General features: G+C 65.1%; 1 protein-coding gene across 1 annotated transcript; it reads left to right on the top strand.

Moving 5' to 3' along the window:
- Window positions 1-5,530: 5,530 nt before the first annotated feature.
- LOC115640969 (chloride intracellular channel protein 1) lies at window positions 5,531-18,385 on the top strand. The gene is made up of 6 exons (XM_030544031.1): window positions 5,531-5,641; window positions 13,339-13,448; window positions 14,590-14,715; window positions 15,117-15,223; window positions 16,411-16,592; window positions 18,164-18,385. Exons 1-6 carry the CDS (start codon window positions 5,603-5,605, stop codon window positions 18,323-18,325), a joined length of 726 nt encoding a protein of 241 aa, XP_030399891.1. The 5' UTR covers window positions 5,531-5,602; the 3' UTR covers window positions 18,326-18,385.
- Window positions 18,386-18,572: the final 187 nt, after the last annotated feature.

The following is an 18,572-nucleotide window of genomic DNA, read 5'->3' as shown; positions in this document are numbered from 1 at the left end:
CCGTGAGTGGCAGCTGCTGTGTTGGCTGGGCCCACGTCCCCCCCTCCCCGGTGCCCAGGGGAGATGAACAGACGGTCCCTGGGCCTGGAGCCGACAGCTGCTCCTGCCAACCCGCCAGAGCCAGGAAACTCGATCTGGAGGCGCCAGCCCTGGGGACCAGAGAGAGAAACAGCCAGACATAGAACGGCCAGAGTCCCCCTGGGCTGGCAGGGGCTGCGGGTCGGGAGTGAGGGGCACCAGCAGAGCTGGGGGGGAGGGGCTGGGGTTGCAGGGGCTGCAGGTCGGGAGTGAGGGGCACCGGCAGAGCTGGTCTGGGAGGGAGATGCGGGTCGGGAGTGAAGGGCACCGGCAGAGCTGGTCTGGGAGGGGGCTGCGGGTCGGGAGTGAGGGGCACCGTCAGAGTTGTTCTGGGAGGGGGCTGCGGGTCAGGAGTGAGGGGCACCGGCAGAGCTGGTCTGGGAGGGGGCTGCGGGTCAGGAGTGAGGGGCACCGGCAGAGCTGGTCTGGGAGGGGGCAGACCAGGCAGGGGGGAGCTTGGGGCTTCCGCCCTGGGGGTGGTGACAGATCGGGGCAGAAGCCCAGGTCCTGGCAGGCTGTCACGGAGTGTGGGGGAGTCCGGCCCTGCACCCCTCTTCCTGGGACCCACAGTGACTCTCAGCCAGCCAGTAAAACAGAAGGTTTATTGGACAACAGGAACACCGGTTACAGCAGAGCTTGCAGGCACAGTCAGGACCCCTCCAGCGAATCCTTCTGGGCTTTCAGGGTGCCTGGGTCCAGCATAGGATCCCCTGAATTCCCCTCATCCAGCCCAAAACCGAAACTGACCAGCCCCTCCTCCAGGCCGATTCCTTTGTCCAGCTTCCCGGGCCAAGGTGCTAACCCCTCCCCCCACCTGGCCCAGGTTACAGGCTCAGGTCCTGTCCCTCACCTAAAGACATCCCCGGCTCTCCCATCCCCACACAGACAGCCCCTGCTCCATCACACAGGCTCTACCCCACGGGGCAGTTTGTGGGCATCTCGTGGCCCTTGAGCGGCTGAGGATTCTTGTTCGTGGCTCGCTGGGCCCCTATGTTTGGCTGTCCCATCACTGACCCCGAGATGCAGCCACCTCTGGGGTAGGGGCTGGTTATACAGGGACCCCTCTGGGGTGGGGCGTGGCGGCTGGTTACCTAGGGACTCTCGCCCGGCACGGAGACGCAGCCCCTCTAGGGTGGGGGGGGGAGCTGATGATATGGGGACCCCTCACCCGTGAAAGGTGCGGCCCCCCTAGGGTGTGGGGGGCTGACACGGGGACCCCTCACCCGTGCAAGGTGTGGCCCCCCTAGGGTGTGGGGGGCTGACACGGGGACCCCTCACCCGTGCAAGGTGTGGCCCCCCTAGGGTGTGGGGGGGCTGACATGGGGACCCCTCACCTGTGCAAGGTGCGGCCCCCCTAGGGTGTGGGGGGGCTGACACGGGGCCCCCGAACCTGTGCAAGGTGCAGCCCCCCTAGGGTGTGGGGGGGCTGACACGGGGCCCCCTCACCCGTGCAAGGTGCGGCCCCTCTGGGGTGGGACGCGGTGGCTGGTTACCCAGGGACCCTGGTGCTGGCCTGGAGCTGCAGGCTCAGTCCCAGGGCAGGGGAGGCTGCTGCTGGTTAATGGGTAACCCAGGCCGAGCTGCAGTCCAGGGGATCCCTTGGGTGTACTGGGGAGGGATATGAGCTACCAGGGGTTAAATCAGCCCCCCGTGGGCAGGAGCCTGGCTGGGCCCCTCAGGGAGCAGCTCAGGGTCCCGAGGCGTCCCCCAGCCCCCAGCCCCGGGCTCCGGCCTCCAGCAGGGGTCACAGGCCCCCGGGCAGCTGCCAAGCTCAATATTGACAGAGCAGGCATGGCATGAGCGGAGGGGGCGGGGCAGCTTGGGGGGTGATGTTGGAGTGGAGGGGGACAGGGGACGCATGGGGGGGCCGAGGATTAGCCAGATGGGGGGGATGGATAGAGGTCGGGGGGATCAGGAGAGCGCAGGATGCACAGATACACATGGGGGAGGGGGGAGGGGCAGCAGGCCGGCTCTGGTCCCTATGGGACTGGCCAGGCCTGAGACACCCCAAGCACTGGGGTGGGGGGGGGAGAGTGGGGGAAGCTTTGTGATCAGCCTCCCCCTGACCCTGGTAAACAACAGAGCTGGAGGGAGGGGAACATGGGACCCAGCTCTGCCGGTGCCCCTCACTCCCGACCCGCAGCCCCTGCCCCCCCGCAGCCCTGCCGGTGCCCCTCACTCCCGACCCGCAGCCCCTGCCAGCCGAGCCCTGCCCCCCCTCGCAGCCCTGCCGGTGCCCCTCACTCCCAACCCGCAGCCCCTGCCAGCCCAGCCCTGGGGCCCCCCTGGAGCCCTGCCGGTGCCCCTCACTCCCGACCCACAGCCCCCGCTAGCCCAGCCCTGCCCCCCCGCAGCCCTGCCGGTGCCTCTCACTCCTGACCTGCAGCCCCTGCCAGCCCAGCCCTGCCGGTGCCCCTCATTCCCGACCCGCAGCCCCTTCCAGCCCAGCCCTGCCCCCCCGCAGCCCTGCCGGTGCCCCTCACTCCCGACCTGCAGCCCCTTCCAGCCCAGCCCTGCCCCCCCGCAGCCCTGCCGGTGCCCCTCACTCCCGACCCGCAGCCCCTGCTAGCCCGGCCCTGCCCCCCCGCAGCCCTGCCGGTGCCCCTCACTCCCGACCTGCAGCCCCTGCCAGCCCAGCCCTGCCCCCCCGCAGCCCTGTCGGTGCCCCTCACTCCCGACCCGCAGCCTCTGCCAGCCCAGCCCTGCACCCCCAGCTCTTCCGGTGCCCCTCACTCCCGACCCACAGCCCCTGCTAGCCCGGACCTGCCCCCCCGCAGCCCTGCCGGTGCCCCTCACTCCCAACCCGCAGCCCCTGCCAGCCCAGCCCTGCCCCCCAAGCTCTGCCGGTGCCCCTCACTCCCGACCCGCAGCCCCTGCTAGCCCAGCCCTGCCCCCCCGCAGCCCTGCCAGTGCCCCTCACTCCCGACCTGCAGCCCCTGCCAGCCCAGCCCTGCCGGTGCCCCTCACTCCCGACCCGCAGCCCCTGCTAGCCCGGCCCTGCCCCCCCCGCAGCCCTGCCGGTGCCCCTCACTCCCAACCCGCAGCCCCTGCCAGCCCAGCCCTGCCCCCCTGGAGCCCTGCCGGTGCCCCTCACTCCCGACCCGCAGCCCCTGCTAGCCCAGCCCTGCCCCCCCCCCCGCAGCCCTGGCGGTGCCCCTCACTCCCGACCTGCAGCCCCTGCCAGCCCAGCCCTGCTGGTGCCCCTCACTCCCGACCTGCAGCCCCTGCCAGCCCAGCCCTGCTGGTGCCCCTCACTCCCAACCCGCAGCCCCTGCCAGCCCAGCCCTGCCCCCCCAGCTCTGCCGGTGCCCCTCACTCCCGACCCACAGCCCCTGCTAGCCCAGCCCTGCCCTCCCCAGCCCTGCCAGTGCCCCTCACTCCCGACCTGCAGCCCCTGCCAGCCCAGCCCGGCCGGTGCCCCTCACTCCCGACCCGCAGCCCCTTCCAGCCCAGCCCTGCCCCCCCGCAGCCCTGCCGGTGCCCCTCACTCCCGACCTGCAGCCCCTTCCAGCCCAGCCCTGCCCCCCCCGCAGCCCTGCCGGTGCCCCTCACTCCCGACCCGCAGCCCCTGCTAGCCCGGCCCTGCCCCCCCGCAGCCCTGCCGGTGCCCCTCACTCCCGACCTGCAGCCCCTGCCAGCCCAGCCCTGCCCCCCCGCAGCCCTGTCGGTGCCCCTCACTCCCGACCCGCAGCCTCTGCCAGCCCAGCCCTGCACCCCCAGCTCTTCCGGTGCCCCTCACTCCCGACCCACAGCCCCTGCTAGCCCGGACCTGCCCCCCCCGCAGCCCTGCCGGTGCCCCTCACTCCCAACCCGCAGCCCCTGCCAGCCCAGCCCTGCCCCCCCAGCTCTGCCGGTGCCCCTCACTCCCGACCCGCAGCCCCTGCTAGCCCAGCCCTGCCCCCCCGCAGCCCTGCCGGTGCCCCTCACTCCCGACCTGCAGCCCCTGCCAGCCCAGCCCTGCCGGTGCCCCTCACTCCCGACCCGCAGCCCCTGCTAGCCCGGCCCTGCCCCCCCGCAGCCCTGCCGGTGCCCCTCACTCCCGACCCGCAGCCCCTTCCAGCCCAGCCCTGCCCCCCCGCAGCCCTGCCGGTGCCCCTCACTCCCGACCTGCAGCCCCTTCCAGCCCAGCCCTGCCCCCCCGCAGCCCTGCCGGTGCCCCTCACTCCCGACCCGCAGCCCCTGCTAGCCCGGCCCTGCCCCCCCGCAGCCCTGCCGGTGCCCCTCACTCCCGACCTGCAGCCCCTGCCAGCCCAGCCCTGCCGGTGCCCCTCACTCCCGACCCGCAGCCCCCTGGGGGGTGTCAGTTATCAGTGTGGGGTGATTTTACATCCGTGCCCGCCCCCCTCCAGTTTTCCGGCCCCCGGGTCTGTGAGCCGTTGAAATGACTGACACCGGATTTCCGTGGCCTCTCGCCAGGGGCTGCTCATTCATGGCTCAGGACAGCGCTTTATTGTGTCGCTTCAAGTCTCCGCCCTGCCACGGCCACGTGGGCCTTTCCTCCCTGTACCCGCCCCCCTGCTCGACCCAGAGCCGGGGAGAACCCAGGAGTCCTGGCTCCCAGCGCCCCTGCTCTAACCACCAGCCCCCACTCCCCTCCCAGAGCCGGGGAGAACCCAGGAGTCCTGGCTCCCAGCGCCTCTGCTCTAACCACTAGACCCCACTCCCCTCCCAGAGCCGGGGAGAACCCAGGAGTCCTGGCTCCCAGCGCCCCCCACTCTAACCACTAGACCCCACTCCCCTCCCAAAGCTGGGAGAGAACCCAGGAGTCCTGGCTCCCAGCCCCCCCTGCTATAACCCACCAGCCCCCACTCCCCTCCTAGAGCCGGGAGAGAACCCAGGAGTCCTGGCTCCCAGCGCCCCTGCTCTAACCACCAGCCCCCACTCCCCTCCCAGAGCCGGGGAGAACCCAGGAGTCCTGGCTCCCAGCGCCCCTGCTCTAACCACCAGCCCCCACTCCCCTCCCAGAGCCGGGGAGAACCCAGGAGTCCTGGCTCCCAGCCCCCCCACACTCTAACCACTAGACCCCACTCCCCTCCCAAAGCTGGGAGAGAACCCAGGAGTCCTGATCCGTGGGGGCCGCTCTGTCTGTCTGCCGCTGCCCCCAAAGGACTCGAATCTTTCACTGGTACCATCTGTCTGTCCCGGACAGGGGGAGAGGGCGGGAAGTGGGGGAAAGTGGGGGGCAGAGGGCGCCGGGGAAGGAGGGGTCGGGGGGCAGAGGGAGGGAGGGAGGGGGCGGGGCTGGCAGGAGAGAGAGGTACCCCCCCCCGCCCCAGCCTGCCCCCTCCCCTCCCGGTGACTCACTCTCTTCCTGGGTGGGGCTGGCGGGGCGGACCCGCCACTCCGGATCGGCTCCGTGTTGCGCCGAGAGTTGCTCGCAGGACTCCGAAGTGGGGCGATTCGCGCCCCACGACCCGGCCCCGGCTTTTCCCGCCCCGTGGGGGAGCCTTGAAACGCGCCCGAGCCGCGGAGCAGGGGTGATTTGTCCGTTTCTAACCCCCCGCCCCGGAGCCAGCCCCGGGCCATGGCCGAGGAGCAGACGCAGGTTGAGCTGTTTGTGAAGGTAAGGGGGGGGCGCCCCAAACTCCGGAGCCGCTCCGCTGTGACCCCCCTTCCCGGGGGGAGCCCGGCCTGCCCCCCCCCACAACGGGAGTGGGGCCAGAGAATGAGACCCCGGGAAGGAGCAGAGAGACCCCCCAACCCCACTTTACTCCCCGCCCTCTGAATCCCCCCCCAGGGGCGGGGGGAGCTGATTATCTGGGGGGAGGGGGACCAACTTCCCTCCTCCTTCCCCCTGAAGTGGGGGGGCTCTGACTCCTTCCTGCCCCCACTGCCCCCTTCCTTTCTCCTTCGTCTTGCACACCCTTCCCGCTCCCCTTTTCACTCCCCCTCCTCCTTTCACCCCTCCTGTCTCCCTCCCTCCAGGGTGCTTCCCTCTTCACACCCCTCCCCTCCTTTTCACACCCCTTTGCCCCCTTCTGTCTTTTTCACACCCCCTTTCCCGCCCCTCGCCTGGCTCCGGTTCACTTCCCCCCCCACTTCCTCCCTTCCTCTTCTGCCTTCCTCCTCTGGCTCTGCCTCGCTCTCCTTTTCCCTCCCCAGCCTCTGGGTGGGTCCCGCTTTCCTGCGCCCCACCCCCCGGCTCTTTCTCGGGGTCTCTCGGAGACTCACGTCGGCCCCATTTGGGGAAGTGTCTTCAACGGATTCCGGCCCCGAAATGCCACAGCCCCAGCTGGCCACGCCCGGGTGGGCCATGGGACAAGGTGTGCTGGGCCGGGACCCCACAACCACACACGGGGTCTGTCCCGTACCCTATAGATCACTAGGTGCACTTCTTGGGGGTGCAACTCTTTTTGGGGTGCGTGTGTGCGAAAACTGCAGCTTGGGAGACCCCGACGTGTCCCGCGAATTCGGGGCTGCTCAGACGAGCTTTGTGGCTTAGAAAAATTCGAAGCTTTTCGATTCATTTAGTTTTTTGGTGGGGGAGAAATTAACTTTGCGGCCTGCATCCTTCCTCTCCTCCGACGCTGAAAGGGTTGAAAATGAAACTGCTTCGTCAGCCGGGCGTTCGACCAGAAAGAAGCTTTGTCTGACCCCAGCCCCAATTAATCCCCCCCCCCCAACCACCTTTTCAAAATGACCAAGGAACTGAGCAATCTGCCGTGGCCGCCCCAGCTCCGGCCTGATCCCGCTCTGAGATCTGCGTGTAAGACGTTTCCAAGCGTGGCTGGGGTGTCACGGGCTCGGCAGAAGACACTCGTGCAGGACTGGCCCAGGTGGGAAAGTCAGACTGATAGAGGCTAAAGTTAGCACCGGATGCAAATACACACGGCCTCTTTGCATGGCTTTCATTCCCTCGGCGGCGGGTGTGTTTTGTTTCTCTCCGGCCTGGCCTACGCCCAAATCGAAAACCACCGAGCATCAGGAGCCCTGAGCTCGCTGCTCTCCGTTGACGTCCACCGTTTATTCAGCACCTGGACTCCTGTGCTTTAATATTCAGCCCCCGGAGGGGCTGCGAAATTCCTAGATTTGAGGATCCGTTGTGATCCAGCGTCTGTTTGACGCAGACCTGGCACTTCCTTGCGTTGATTCCTGGCCCAGCCTGGGCAGATCTTTGCATCTTGAATTAAAACCGGAGACTCTACCATCTCCGTCAGCAAGTTGTCCGAGTGGTTAATTCCCCTCCCAGTTAAAAAAATTTACACCTTCTTTCCCCTCTGACTTTGTCCAGTTTCAACTTCCAGCCGTTTGCCCTTGCTAGATCTGAATTCCCACGGCACAGCACGTGATTTTACAGCGGTTTTGCCTCCCTCAGATACAAACTGCTTTGAGACGCTTTTAACCTGATTTGAAATCGCCCACGTCCAGCCGAGCTGGGTTGCTGCTGGCTTCCCCAGCCCACGAATATCTTAAAGCTTTGCATGGAGAGAGAAAAGTGGCCATTTCCACCAGACGTGACTGAAAACCCCCAAACGTTTGGTCAGTTTGGGTTAATCAAAATGTTGAATTCCTGTTTTCAAACTTTAAAAAAAACTGTTTTGGTCTGATTAGTTTAAGGTGTCCCAATAAAAAGCTGGTTTGAATCGTAAAACCGGAGTTGTTTGGTTTTGTTTCGAAAATGTAGCCACAACTTTTGTCGGTAGTTTTCTTTTGAGTCGGCGATTTGTCAAAACCGATCCTGTTTTGCCGACGTTTTCGACAAAGTGACACTTTTTAATGCAAAAAGAGCTGTTGAAAAATCACGACGAGCTGTAGGGTTAATGAAAGCACTTAAGTCCTGGATTAATCTTCCCCTGAGTGCAGCGTTACTCGTGCCTGGCTTGGCCCAAAGACTGTACGGGGTGCGGGAGAATTTTCTCCATGAAACATTTTTCACTATGAGGGGAACCCCAGTTTCCCAGCACCTACATTCCTTTGTGAAAGTGTCAATTTCAATGAACGTTTCTGTTCCGGGGTGAAAAAATCGGGGGGAAAAGTTTGGCGAATGTTGACCCATCCTGTTTTTTGCCATTCTTGGAATGAAAAGCTTTGGCTTTCGCTTGGAAATGACTTTTGGGTTGGAAGTTTGAGTTTTAAAAAGATCCAGACCGAAAAGAAACACTTTGAAATGAACCAAATGTTTTGATTCACCAGAAGCGGGTTTTTTGGTCAGATTTCCGGGTGGCGTAAAATGTTGAGATTTTGGCTTTTCGTCCCAATTTGGGAATGAAAAATGTTCAAACTCTCAAATTCGCGCATGATTTGAAAGCCGTTTTGGGTTTAGTCTGAGGCTTCGGGTTGAAACGGCGCAACTGATCAGCGGCTAATTCGCCCGCTCTGGGGATCTTGGGAGTTAATTTGTCCTGTGGGCAGTCTCACTGCAGCTCGACTACGCTATCTCGAATGCAGCCAACTCGAATTAATTGGCCATGCGGCCGAAAGACTCAACTCTGTCACGTAAGGTGACATGAAACCACCACCAGGCCGCCCAACGCATCCCCGGAGCACCTGCATCTGTTCAAACACTGAAGCGAGTTTCCCATGTAAACAAGGCCGGTGGTGAGCAAGTGGCCTAAGCTAAACCGAAATAAAGCCGCTCAGAAGCCAGTGTGCCTGGGGCGGGGTTTGCAACACCCGAAACTGGGCCAATTTTTGAACCGAGATGGGGAAAAACCAGTGATTCAGCTGGAACCATTTTTTTTGCCAGCAGTTTGAAACATTTGATCTGGGGAAAAGTTCATTGGAGGAAAACTTTTCAACTGGTCTGAAGATCCACCTTGGACAATCAAACTGGGGCTGCTTCTGTTTACACAGCTGGGGGGGGTCTGTCCAGTTCCTCTTCTGTTTCGCTCTCCTTCCCTCCTTCTCTGCCTGCCTTTCGTTCTCTCGCTTGCTGGCCGGTTTAACTGGGCTGTGCTTGGGGATGGGCTCTATTAAACTGTCTGCCTCTCTCACGGCTCTGTCCCACTCCTCTTTTCTCTCCCTCCCTAGTAGGAGGCCCCCGCCCCATAAATCTCACCCCCGGGAGATCTTAATCCAAACTTTATACGAGCTTTGTACGCCCCAGCAGCTGAGTAACGCAGCCACGGCCTTTCCTTCTGCTCTGTCTCCTCCTTTGACTTTCTTTCTTTCTTGCCGTGTCTGTTCTGTTCCCCTCTTTCTATCTTTTTCTTCCTCTTTCCTGTGTGTATGTCTGGATCAGGGTGGGGCAGGGATACAAAACAGGACTCTTGGCTTCTCTCCCAGGGGAGAGGAAGGGAGGGGCTAGTGATTAGAGCAGGGGGCTGGGAGCCAGGACTCCTGGGTTCTCTCCCTGGCTCTGGGAGGGGAGTGAGGGCTAGTGGTTAGAGAAGGAGGTGCTCAGAGCCCGGACTCCTGGGTTCTATCCTCAGTGGTGCATGGTCCCTCCTGTGTCTGGTTTTCCTTCCTAGCTACCCCTGCTTGTCTCCTGTTGTTTTCCCCTGGAGCAGGTTCCTGGACCAGATTTTCTTTGTCTGTTTAAAATCCAAACAGGGCTGAGGGCTGGTTTCCGTGGGCTGGGCTCACCCACTCCCTGGGGTGCGGCGCCTGGAACTTCAGAGTGGCTGCAAATTAGTGTAACTTTAGTTACAGCAGAACAGGACTCCGGTGTGGGAGGGGAGTGAGGCCTGCTGGGTTAGAGGGGGGGCTTGGAGAGCCAGGACTCCTGGGTTCTGTCCCTGGCACTGGGAGGGGCGTGGGGGCTGGTGGGTTAGATCAGCAGGGTAGGGAGCCAGGACTCCTGGGTTTTCTCCCCAGTCCTAGGAGGGAGGACCCTGGGAAAGTCACTCGATCTCTTGTGCCTCAGTTTTTCCATCTGTTGAATGGGGATCTGATTTCTCTCTGGTTTCTCTAGGTAGAGAGTAAATTCGTCAGGACAGGGCCTGCCTCTCTCCTTACGTGTCTGTGCAGCACCTGGTGCGGGTCCCTGATTCTAGAAAGGCCCCAGACAAGCCGCCTGCCCTGCCCCCTGCTGACCCCCCACCCGGCTCCCTGCAGCCCAGCACCCCCTTCTAACCCCCCCCCCGCCCTGCTCCCCGCAGCCCGGCGCCCCCTGCTGACCCCCCACCCGGCTCCCTGCAGCCTGGCACCCCCTGCTGACCCCCACCCTGCTCCCCCGCCAACCCCCCCCCCGCCCTGCTCCCTGCAGCCCGGCGCCCCCTGCTGACCCCCCACCCGGCTCCCTGCAGCCTGGCACCCCCTGCTGACCCCCACCCTGCTCCCCGCAGCCCAGCAACCCCTGTCAACCCCCCCTCCCTGCTCCCCGCAGCCCAGCACCCCCTGCTGACCCCCCACCGGGCTCCCCGCAGCCCAGCACCCCCTGCTGACCCCCACCCTGCTCCCCGCAGCCCAGCGCCCCCTGCTCAGCCCCCTCCCTGCTCCCTGCAGCCCAGCACCCCCTGCTGACCCCCTGTCCTGCTCCCTGCAGCCCGGTGCCCCCTGCTGACCCCCACCCGGCTCCCCGCAGCCCAGCACCCCCTGCTGACCCCCTGTCCTGCTCCCCGCAGCCCGGTGCCCCCTGCTGACCCCCACCTTCCTCCCCGCAGCCCGGCACCCCCTGCCAACCCCCCCTCCCTGCAGCCCGGCACCCCCTGCTGATCCCCCTCCCTGCTCCCTGCAGCCCGGTGCCCCCTGCTGACCCCCCGCAGCAGATCCATGATGGGGGGGGGATGACTGAAGTTAGAGGAAGGAACCATTTAACCCAAGGGGGTGAAGGAATGTGACTGAAATAACCTGCTGGGATGACATCACTGTAGGGAAGGGGGTGAGCGGGCCACAACCACTGCGCAGTAAAGAACCTGCCTCGGGTTGACGCAACGTTTCCCAGCTCCGCCTGGCCAGATTATACCTGGGAAGGGCGAGTCTCCCTATAAAACCCTCCTGGAGTCCCTGGGGCTGGAATGTCCCTCCAGGGCTGATGTAAGGACGGGGGGGGGGCGTTACACGGAAAGGGGGGCTGGTTTTAAAGGGACAGGCCCTGCATTTCCTTTTCTCAGACTGTCAGGCAGGGATGGGGCCCGCCGGCCCAGGAGGAGGGGGGACAGATTGGAGGTGGGAATGGGGGTGCCGGGCGTTATCTCAGGGATCTGGTTGTTTGAGGACTGGGTGAAGGTGGATGCTGGGGGCTTGGACCCACAGGGGAGAGCAGGGAGGGGATAGTCAAAGGGGAATCACTGCAGCACTTCATGGTACAGGGCATATGACACACACCCAGGTCTACTGGTGCCCCTCACTCCCAACCCACTGCCCCTGATAGCCCAGCCCCAGTCTCTCCCCGGCCCCAGGGCTGTCAGCGCCCCTCACTCCTGACCCGATGCCCCGATATCCCAGGCCTGCCCCCCCCCAGCTCTGCCAGTGCCCCTCACTCCTCACCCCCTGCTACTCCCTGCCCAGCATTAACATTTTTCTACTGGGACTTGGCTAGGGATGAATCGTCCCCAAAGCCACCGACTGCCTCCCCCTCCCTGGCTCAAAGTAAACCCATAAACCCAGCCTGAGTCGGATCCCATCCCCCGCTGCGCCTCCCCCCCTCCCCAGCCAGCTGGGCTCCTGCTCTGGGGCTGGGTCAGAGCTGGAGGCCCCAAGATGGGGAAGGCCCCATGTCCCACCCCTCATCCAGAGACAGGTAGTCAATCAAAAAATCGAACCCAGGAGTCCTGGCTCCCAGCCCCCCCTGCTCTAACCACTAGACCCCATTCCCCTCCCAGAGCCAGGGAGAGAAACGAGTCCTGGCTCCCAGCCCCCTCTGCTCTGACCACCAGACCCTACTCCCCTACCAGAGCCAGGGAGAGAACCCAGGCGTCCGGGTTTGCCAGCTATAGCAGGGAGGGGCAGGTGTGTCTCTGTAATAACCATCACTGGACAGAGTGTATTGTTCTCCATGGCAACCCAGCAGGCCTGACACCTTGTGTGTGGGTGTGACCTGTTTGTACAGCAACCGGCTGTGGGTGTGGCCCAGACGAGAGGGGTGGGGCCTTGTGTCACTGTAGCCACCCTTTGCAGGGGTAGTTGTGTGTGTCAGGTTGTGTTTCCAAAGGCACCGGTTGTGGGTGCTGGTAGAAAGAGCGAGTGTGAAGCAGCTGCCCAGTAACGGGCTCTGCCTGTCACCTGGTGGAGGAGGCTGGTTGCCAGGCATCTCCCTGGCAACTCGCTGGGGGCCTGGCGGGTGTTGGCAACAGGCAGCAGGATCTGGCTCAGGAGCGGGATCCTGTTTCCAGGGCCGTGCCCTGTGACCCCTGCGTTGGGGGGGGGCAGGGTGTCCTGTGGCCCCCTGAACTGGAGGGGGCGGGGGGGTTAACCCCCCAGCCAACTCCCTCCCCAACAGCGAGAGATCTGTGCCCCTCCTCCTGCCCTGAACCTCACACTCCTACCAGCCCCCAACACCCCCTCCTGTCCCAGAGACCCCTGCCTCCCGTCCCCCATAGACATCCCCTCCTCTTTGCCCCTACCCCATCCCCTCGTGCCCCAGACAACCCTTCCTGCCCCCACCCCTGCCACCCATAGACACCACCTCCTCTCTGCACCCACCCCATCCCCTCCTACCCTGAGACATCGCTGCCTCCCTGCCCCGCTGCAGACTCCAGCTCACCCCACAGGTCCTTCCCTTTCCTGCTGCTACCCCCGCCCCCAGCACCCCTCCCCCCCATCAGCCCCCAAGGCACTGTCAGGAGAGGGCCTGTCAGTCAGCGCCTCCCCCCCCATGGGGTGCACCTCCCCCCATATCCCTGGAGATCCAGTCCCTGCCCCGCCCCCATGGCACTGAGCAGGAGGGGGTGAGCGGAGGAGCACAGCCCCTGGGGGAGCCGAGGGGGCCATGGGGACTTGAAAAGGGGAACCCGCTGCAGGGTCCCTACAGGGCAGGTTTAGATCGCCACCTGGTGGCCAAGGCTGGTATGGCAGCCACACCCCCTATGGGTCTGTCTAGCAAGGGGGCGCCGCCTGGTGGCCAAGGCGGGTATGGCAGCCACACCCCCTACGGGTCTGTCTAGCAAGGGGGCGCCACCTGGTGACCAAGGCGGGTATGGCAGCCACACCCCCTACGGGTCTGTCTAGCAAGGGGGCGCCACCTGGTGGTGGCTGCCGGTATTGCAGCCTATATAACGCCGGGGGCGGGGCAGCACTGCCCCATTGTGGGGTGGCAGCTCCAGGGCAGGACAGGGGTGGGCAGGTGGAAGCTCTGGGGACGATCCTTCCCCTCTCTGGGCCCGGGGGAGGTGGGGCCGGGCACTGGGTGGATGCTGAGACCCCTCTGCTCTGTGCCAGGCTGGCAGCGATGGGGCCAAGATCGGGAACTGCCCCTTCTCCCAGCGGCTGTTCATGGTTCTGTGGCTCAAAGGCGTCACCTTCAACGTCACCACGGTGGACACGAAACGGTGAGACGTGGCCGGTGCCCTCACTCCCGACCCGCAGCCCCTGCCAGCCCAGCTCCCCCAGCTCTGCCGCTGCCCCTCAATCCCGACCCGCAGCCCCTGCTAGCTGAGTCCCCCCGAGCTCTGTCGGTGCCCCTCACTCCTGACCCACAGCCCCCTGCCCTGCCCACCGTGCTGGTGCCCCTCACTCCTGACCCACAGCCCCCTGTCCCGTCCACCCTGCCAGTTCCCCTCACTCCCGACCCGCAGCCCCTGCCAGCCCAGCTCCCCCAGCTCTGCCGCTGCCCCTCAATCCCGACCCGCAGCCCTGCTAGCTGAGTCCCCCTGAGCTCTGTCGGTGCCCCTCACTCCTGACCCACAGCCCCCTACCCCGCCCACCGTGCTGGTGCCCCTCACTCCTGACCCACAGCCCCCTGCCCTGCCCACCGTGCTGGTGCCCCTCACTCCTGACCCACAGCCCCCTGTCCCGCCCACCCTGCCAGTTCCCCTCACTCCCGACCCGCAGCCCCTGCCAGCCCAGCTCCCCCAGCTCCGCCGCTGCTCCTCACTCCCGACCCACAGCCCCTGCCAGCCCAGCTCCCTCAGCTCTGCCGCTGCCCCTCAATCCCGACCCGCAGCCCTGCTAGCTGAGTCCCCCTGAGCTCTGTCGGTGCCCCTCACTCCTGACCCACAGCCCCCTACCCCGCCCACCGTGCTGGTGCCCCTCACTCCTGACCCACAGCCCCCTGTCCCGCCCACCCTGCCAGTTCCCCTCACTCCCGACCCGCAGCCCCTGCCAGCCCAGCTCCCCCAGCTCTGCCGCTGCCCCTCAATCCCGACCCGCAGCCCCTGCTAGCTGAGTCCCACCGAGCTCTGTCGGTGCCCCTCACTCCTGACCCACAGCCCCCTGCCCTGCCCACCGTGCTGGTGCCCCTCACTCCTGACTCACAGCCCCCTGCCCTGCCCACTGTGCTGGTGCCCCTCACTCCTGACCCACAGCCCCTGCCCTCCCAGCTCTGCCAGTTCCCCTCACTCCCAACCCGCAGCCCCTGCTAGCTGAGTCCCCCCGAGCTCTGTTGGTGCCCCTCACTCTCGACCCACAGCCCCCTGCCCACCCTGCCAGTGCCCCTCACTCCCGACCTGCAGCCCCCGCCTCTCATTGCAGGAGGACTGAGACGGTTCAGAAGCTTTGCCCGGGCGGGCAGCTCCCCTTCCTGATGTACGGGACCGAGGTCCGGACCGACACTAACAAGATTGAGGAGTTCCTGGAGGAGGTGCTGTGTCCCCCCAAGTACGTGCCAAGGAGCCGGGCCAGGGTGGCAGGGAGCGTGTGCGGGGGAAGGGCCGGATGGGACTCCTGTCATGTGGCAGGGAGTTCCGCTGGTCACTGGGGAAGGAACGATCCCCGCACCTGGTGGGTTGCTCCGCCCACCGTGTCGCTGAAATGGGGGATCTGAGAACTCTGGAGAGGGGCTTTCCGGGGTGGGGGAGGGGTGTGTTTCCTGTTTTTTGGAGGGTGGGGGAGCTGGATCTTCTGAGTGTGGAGGTCACTAGGGAGGGGTATCGGGGCAGGTTTTGGAGGCTGGAGGGGAGGTGTGGGGGGGCTGGAGTGTGTGAGGAAGGGGTGTCTGGGGGGATGGATGACAAAGGAGGGGGGATCCCACATGCCTGCATCTTTCACTGCCCCCCCAGATACCCCAGGTTGGCCGCCCGTAACCCCGAGTCCAACACCGCCGGGCTCGACATCTTCGCCAAGTTCTCCGCCTACATCAAGAACTCGAACCCGGCGCAGGACCTCGGTGAGTGGGGGAGGGGGATCCCTGGGGCAGGGGGAGGGATGAAGGGGAATCCCCCTGGGGGAGGGGGAGGGGAAACCCCTCACTTCTCATTGGCTGCCCCAGGTCGCTCTCTGTCTTGCCATTGGCTGCTTCCTGGGCAAACCTTCACCCTCCCCCATCTCCTGCTTTTCTCCTTGGTGGCCTGTCTGACTCCACTTTGTTTCCATTGGCTGCCCCCCCCCATTCCCATTGGCTGGCTCTCTGCCACTACTTATCTGTCTCTTGTTCTCATTGGCTCTTTCTCTTGGCTGCCTCTTGTCATTGGTTGGCCCCTCTGTGTCTCTTTCCCTCAGTCTCATTGGCCACCCCACATCACACCCTGCTTCTCATTGGCTCCCTCTCTTGGCGGCATCGTCTCCTCTCAGTTCTGATTGGACATGTCCCCTTGCCAGCTCCTCTCTCCTTGGTTCTGGTTGGTTCCAGCTCTGTCCTCTCATTGGCTGCCCCTTGTGTTCCTTCCTCATTCTAATTGGCTCCTTCTCTCTGTTAATACAATCCCTCTGTCGCCTCTCATTGGTCGCTCCTTGGTCTTCCCTTGGGTCTCATTGGCTGCCGCTGTCTGCCATTGGATCGCCCTGATCTTGCTTTGATTTTCATTGGCTGCCTCCATTACCCTCTCTTCTGATTGGTGCCCCCTCATCTGCACTAGATTCTCATTGGCTACATTCTTGGCCTTCCTGGGTTACCTTTTCCTCTGACTGGCTGCCTCTGACCTCGCCTTGACACTCATTGGCTGGCTCCCAGCTTCCCTGGATTTTGATTGTTTGCCTCTCTGCTCCCGTGAGCTTCTCCCCCTTTTGATTGGCTGCCACATATCTCCTTATTGATTCTCATTGGCTTCCCCCCCTTTACCCTCTTGTGACTGGCTGGATGTCACACCCTGGATTCCCATTGGCTGCCCTTCTGACTGCCCCACTCTCATGACCTCCTCTTCTGATTGGTTGTCCTCCGTTTCTGCTCTGTTTTCATTGGCCACCTCTTTTTCTATCCCGCTTCCTTCATCCTCTCTTCTGATTGGCTGCCCTCCATCTCCCCTGGATTCCCATTGGCTGCCTTTCTGTCTTCCCCATTCCGATAACGTTCCCTTCTGATTGGCTGCCCTCCATCTGCTTGTGCGTCTCATTGGCTGCCTGTCCCCCCGCCCCCAGTGCTGGAGAAGGGGCTGCTGAAGGCGCTCACGGTGCTGAACAGTTACCTGATGGCGCCGCTGCCGGACGAGCTGGACGAGACGAGTGCCGAGGACGAGACCCGCTCGAGCCGCAAGTTCCTGGACGGGGACGAGCTGACGCTGGCCGACTGCAACCTGCTGCCCAAGCTGCACATCGTCCAGGTGGGGGCGCCGCTCCCAGCCACGGCCAGCAGGGGGCAGCAGGGGGCGTGGGGCCGGGGCCAGCCACCAGGGGGCGCCTCTCCCAGCCACGGCCAGCAGGGGGCAGCAGGGGGTGCGGGGCTGGGGCCAGCCACCAGGGGGCACCTCTCCCAGCCACAGCCAGCAGGGGGCGCCACTCCCAGCCACGGCCAGCAGGGGGCAGCAGGGGGCGTGGGGCCGGGGTCGGCCACCAGGGGGCGCTGCTCCCAGCCACGGCCAGCAGGGGGCGCGGGGCTGGGGCGGGGGGCAGCAGGGGGCGCAGGGCCGGGGCCAGCCACCAGGGGGCGCTGCTCCCAGCCACGGCCAGAGGGGGGGTGCCGCTCCCAGCCACGGCCAGAGGGGGGCAGCAGGGGGCGTGGGGCCGAGGCCGGCCAGCAGAGGGCGCCGCTCCCAACCACGGCCAGCAGGGGGCACGAGGCTGGGGCTGGCCACCAGGGGGCGCCACTCCCGGCCATGGCCGGCGGGAGGCAGCAGGGGGCGCGGGGCTGGGGCCAGCCACCAGGAGGCGCCGCTTCCAGCCACGGCCGGTGGGGGCAGCAGGGGGCATGGCGCTGCGGGGTGTGGGCAGCAGGGGGCGCGGTGCTGCGGGGTAGGGGGCAGTAGGGGGTGCTGTGCTGTGGGATAGGGGCGCGGCTCTGCGGGGTAGGGGGCAGCAGGGGGTGCAGCGCTGCAGGGTGGTGGGCACTGCTGCGGGACAGGGGCACCAGGGGGCGCGGCGCTGCAGGGGGGCAGAGAAGGGGGCACAGCGCTGCGGGGTGGGGGGCAGAAGGGGGCGTGGTGCTGCAGAGTGGGGGGCACTGTGCTGCAGGGTGGGGGGCAGAAGGGGGCGCTGAGCAGGGTGGGGGCAGCAGGGGGCGCTGTGCATAGGCAGGCAGGACTGGGCCCCGTGTGGCACTAGGGGGTGCGGCACTGCGGGCTGGGGGGGCAGCAGGGGGCGCTCTGCTGTAGGGCGGGGGGCGCTGTGCTGCGGGGCGGGGGCAGCAGGGGGCGCTCTCCTCTGGCCCCAGGGCCGTGCTCGGTAGCTCAGGATCCTGCAGCCGGGCTGTCTCTGGGGCTGGTTTTCAGGCTTCGCGTCGTGCCCGGGACAGCGTTTCACTCTCTCCCCGGCTCTGTCGCTCTCGGGGGCTCCAGCTCCTGGCTGAGAATCTGGGAGCAGCCGGTGAGCGCGGGACGGATGGGTCTGGCTGGTGCTTTCTCGATCTTTTACTAACCTCTGTATCTGTGGGGCCGGCTGTGGGTTTAGTACAGGATCTAGGTGCAGGACTGTGGTTTATCTATAGCTCTGTGGGTCAGGCCATGGGTCAGGCTGTGCGAGGGGCCATGGATCCAGCTATAGGGTCATGGGTTGGGCCCTGGGTGGGGACGTGGATCTAGCTGTGGGGCCGTGGGTCAGGCTGTGGGTTTAGCTATAGGGCCGTGGGTCAGGCTGTGGAGTTGTAGGGCCGTGGGTCAGGCCGTCAGTCCCCAGGGCTCCGTGGGCCCTGGCCTGGCCTGGCCTGGCCTGGCCTGACCCCCATTCCCCCACCCCCCAGGTGGTGTGTAAGAAGTATCGGGGATTCACCATCCCAGAGGCGCTGGAGGGGATCCACCGGTACCTGCGAAATGCCTACGCCCGCGAGGAATTCGCCAGCACCTGCCCCGATGCCGAGGAGATCGAACTGGCCTATGAGACGGTGGCCAAGGCCCTGAAATAGCCCAGGGGGCCGGGGGGCCTCACCCCAGCATGGGGGCTGCAGAGCCCGGAGGAGGGGGGGGGCTGATTTCGGGGGGTCTGTACTTGGCCCAGAGGGGGGCAGGGGATTCGCGCTGAAATGTTAAACCTGTTAAATAAACCTTTAAAACTCCCCTTGTTGAAGTCATGAGAGTCGGGGGGAGGGGAGGGGAGGGGACCCAGGTGTCCGGGATGGCAGCAAAGGGCTGTCATCCCTAGGGGGCTGGAGA

This window comes from Gopherus evgoodei, unplaced genomic scaffold (genome assembly GCF_007399415.2).
Source record: "Gopherus evgoodei ecotype Sinaloan lineage unplaced genomic scaffold, rGopEvg1_v1.p scaffold_32_arrow_ctg1, whole genome shotgun sequence".
Taxonomy (NCBI): domain Eukaryota; kingdom Metazoa; phylum Chordata; order Testudines; family Testudinidae; genus Gopherus; species Gopherus evgoodei.
This window is presented reverse-complemented; position numbering and strand designations above follow the sequence as displayed.

Excerpts from the sequence above, each read along its gene's own strand:
- LOC115640969 (XM_030544031.1), top strand. The coding sequence starts at position 5,603 with ATGGCCGAGGAGCAGACGCAGGTTGAGCTGTTTGTGAAG. Across the intron at positions 5,642-13,338 it reads AGGTTGAGCTGTTTGTGAAG|GCTGGCAGCGATGGGGCCAA; the intron begins GTAAGGGGGGGG and ends GCTCTGTGCCAG. Across the intron at positions 15,224-16,410 it reads GAACCCGGCGCAGGACCTCG|TGCTGGAGAAGGGGCTGCTG; the intron begins GTGAGTGGGGGA and ends CCCCGCCCCCAG.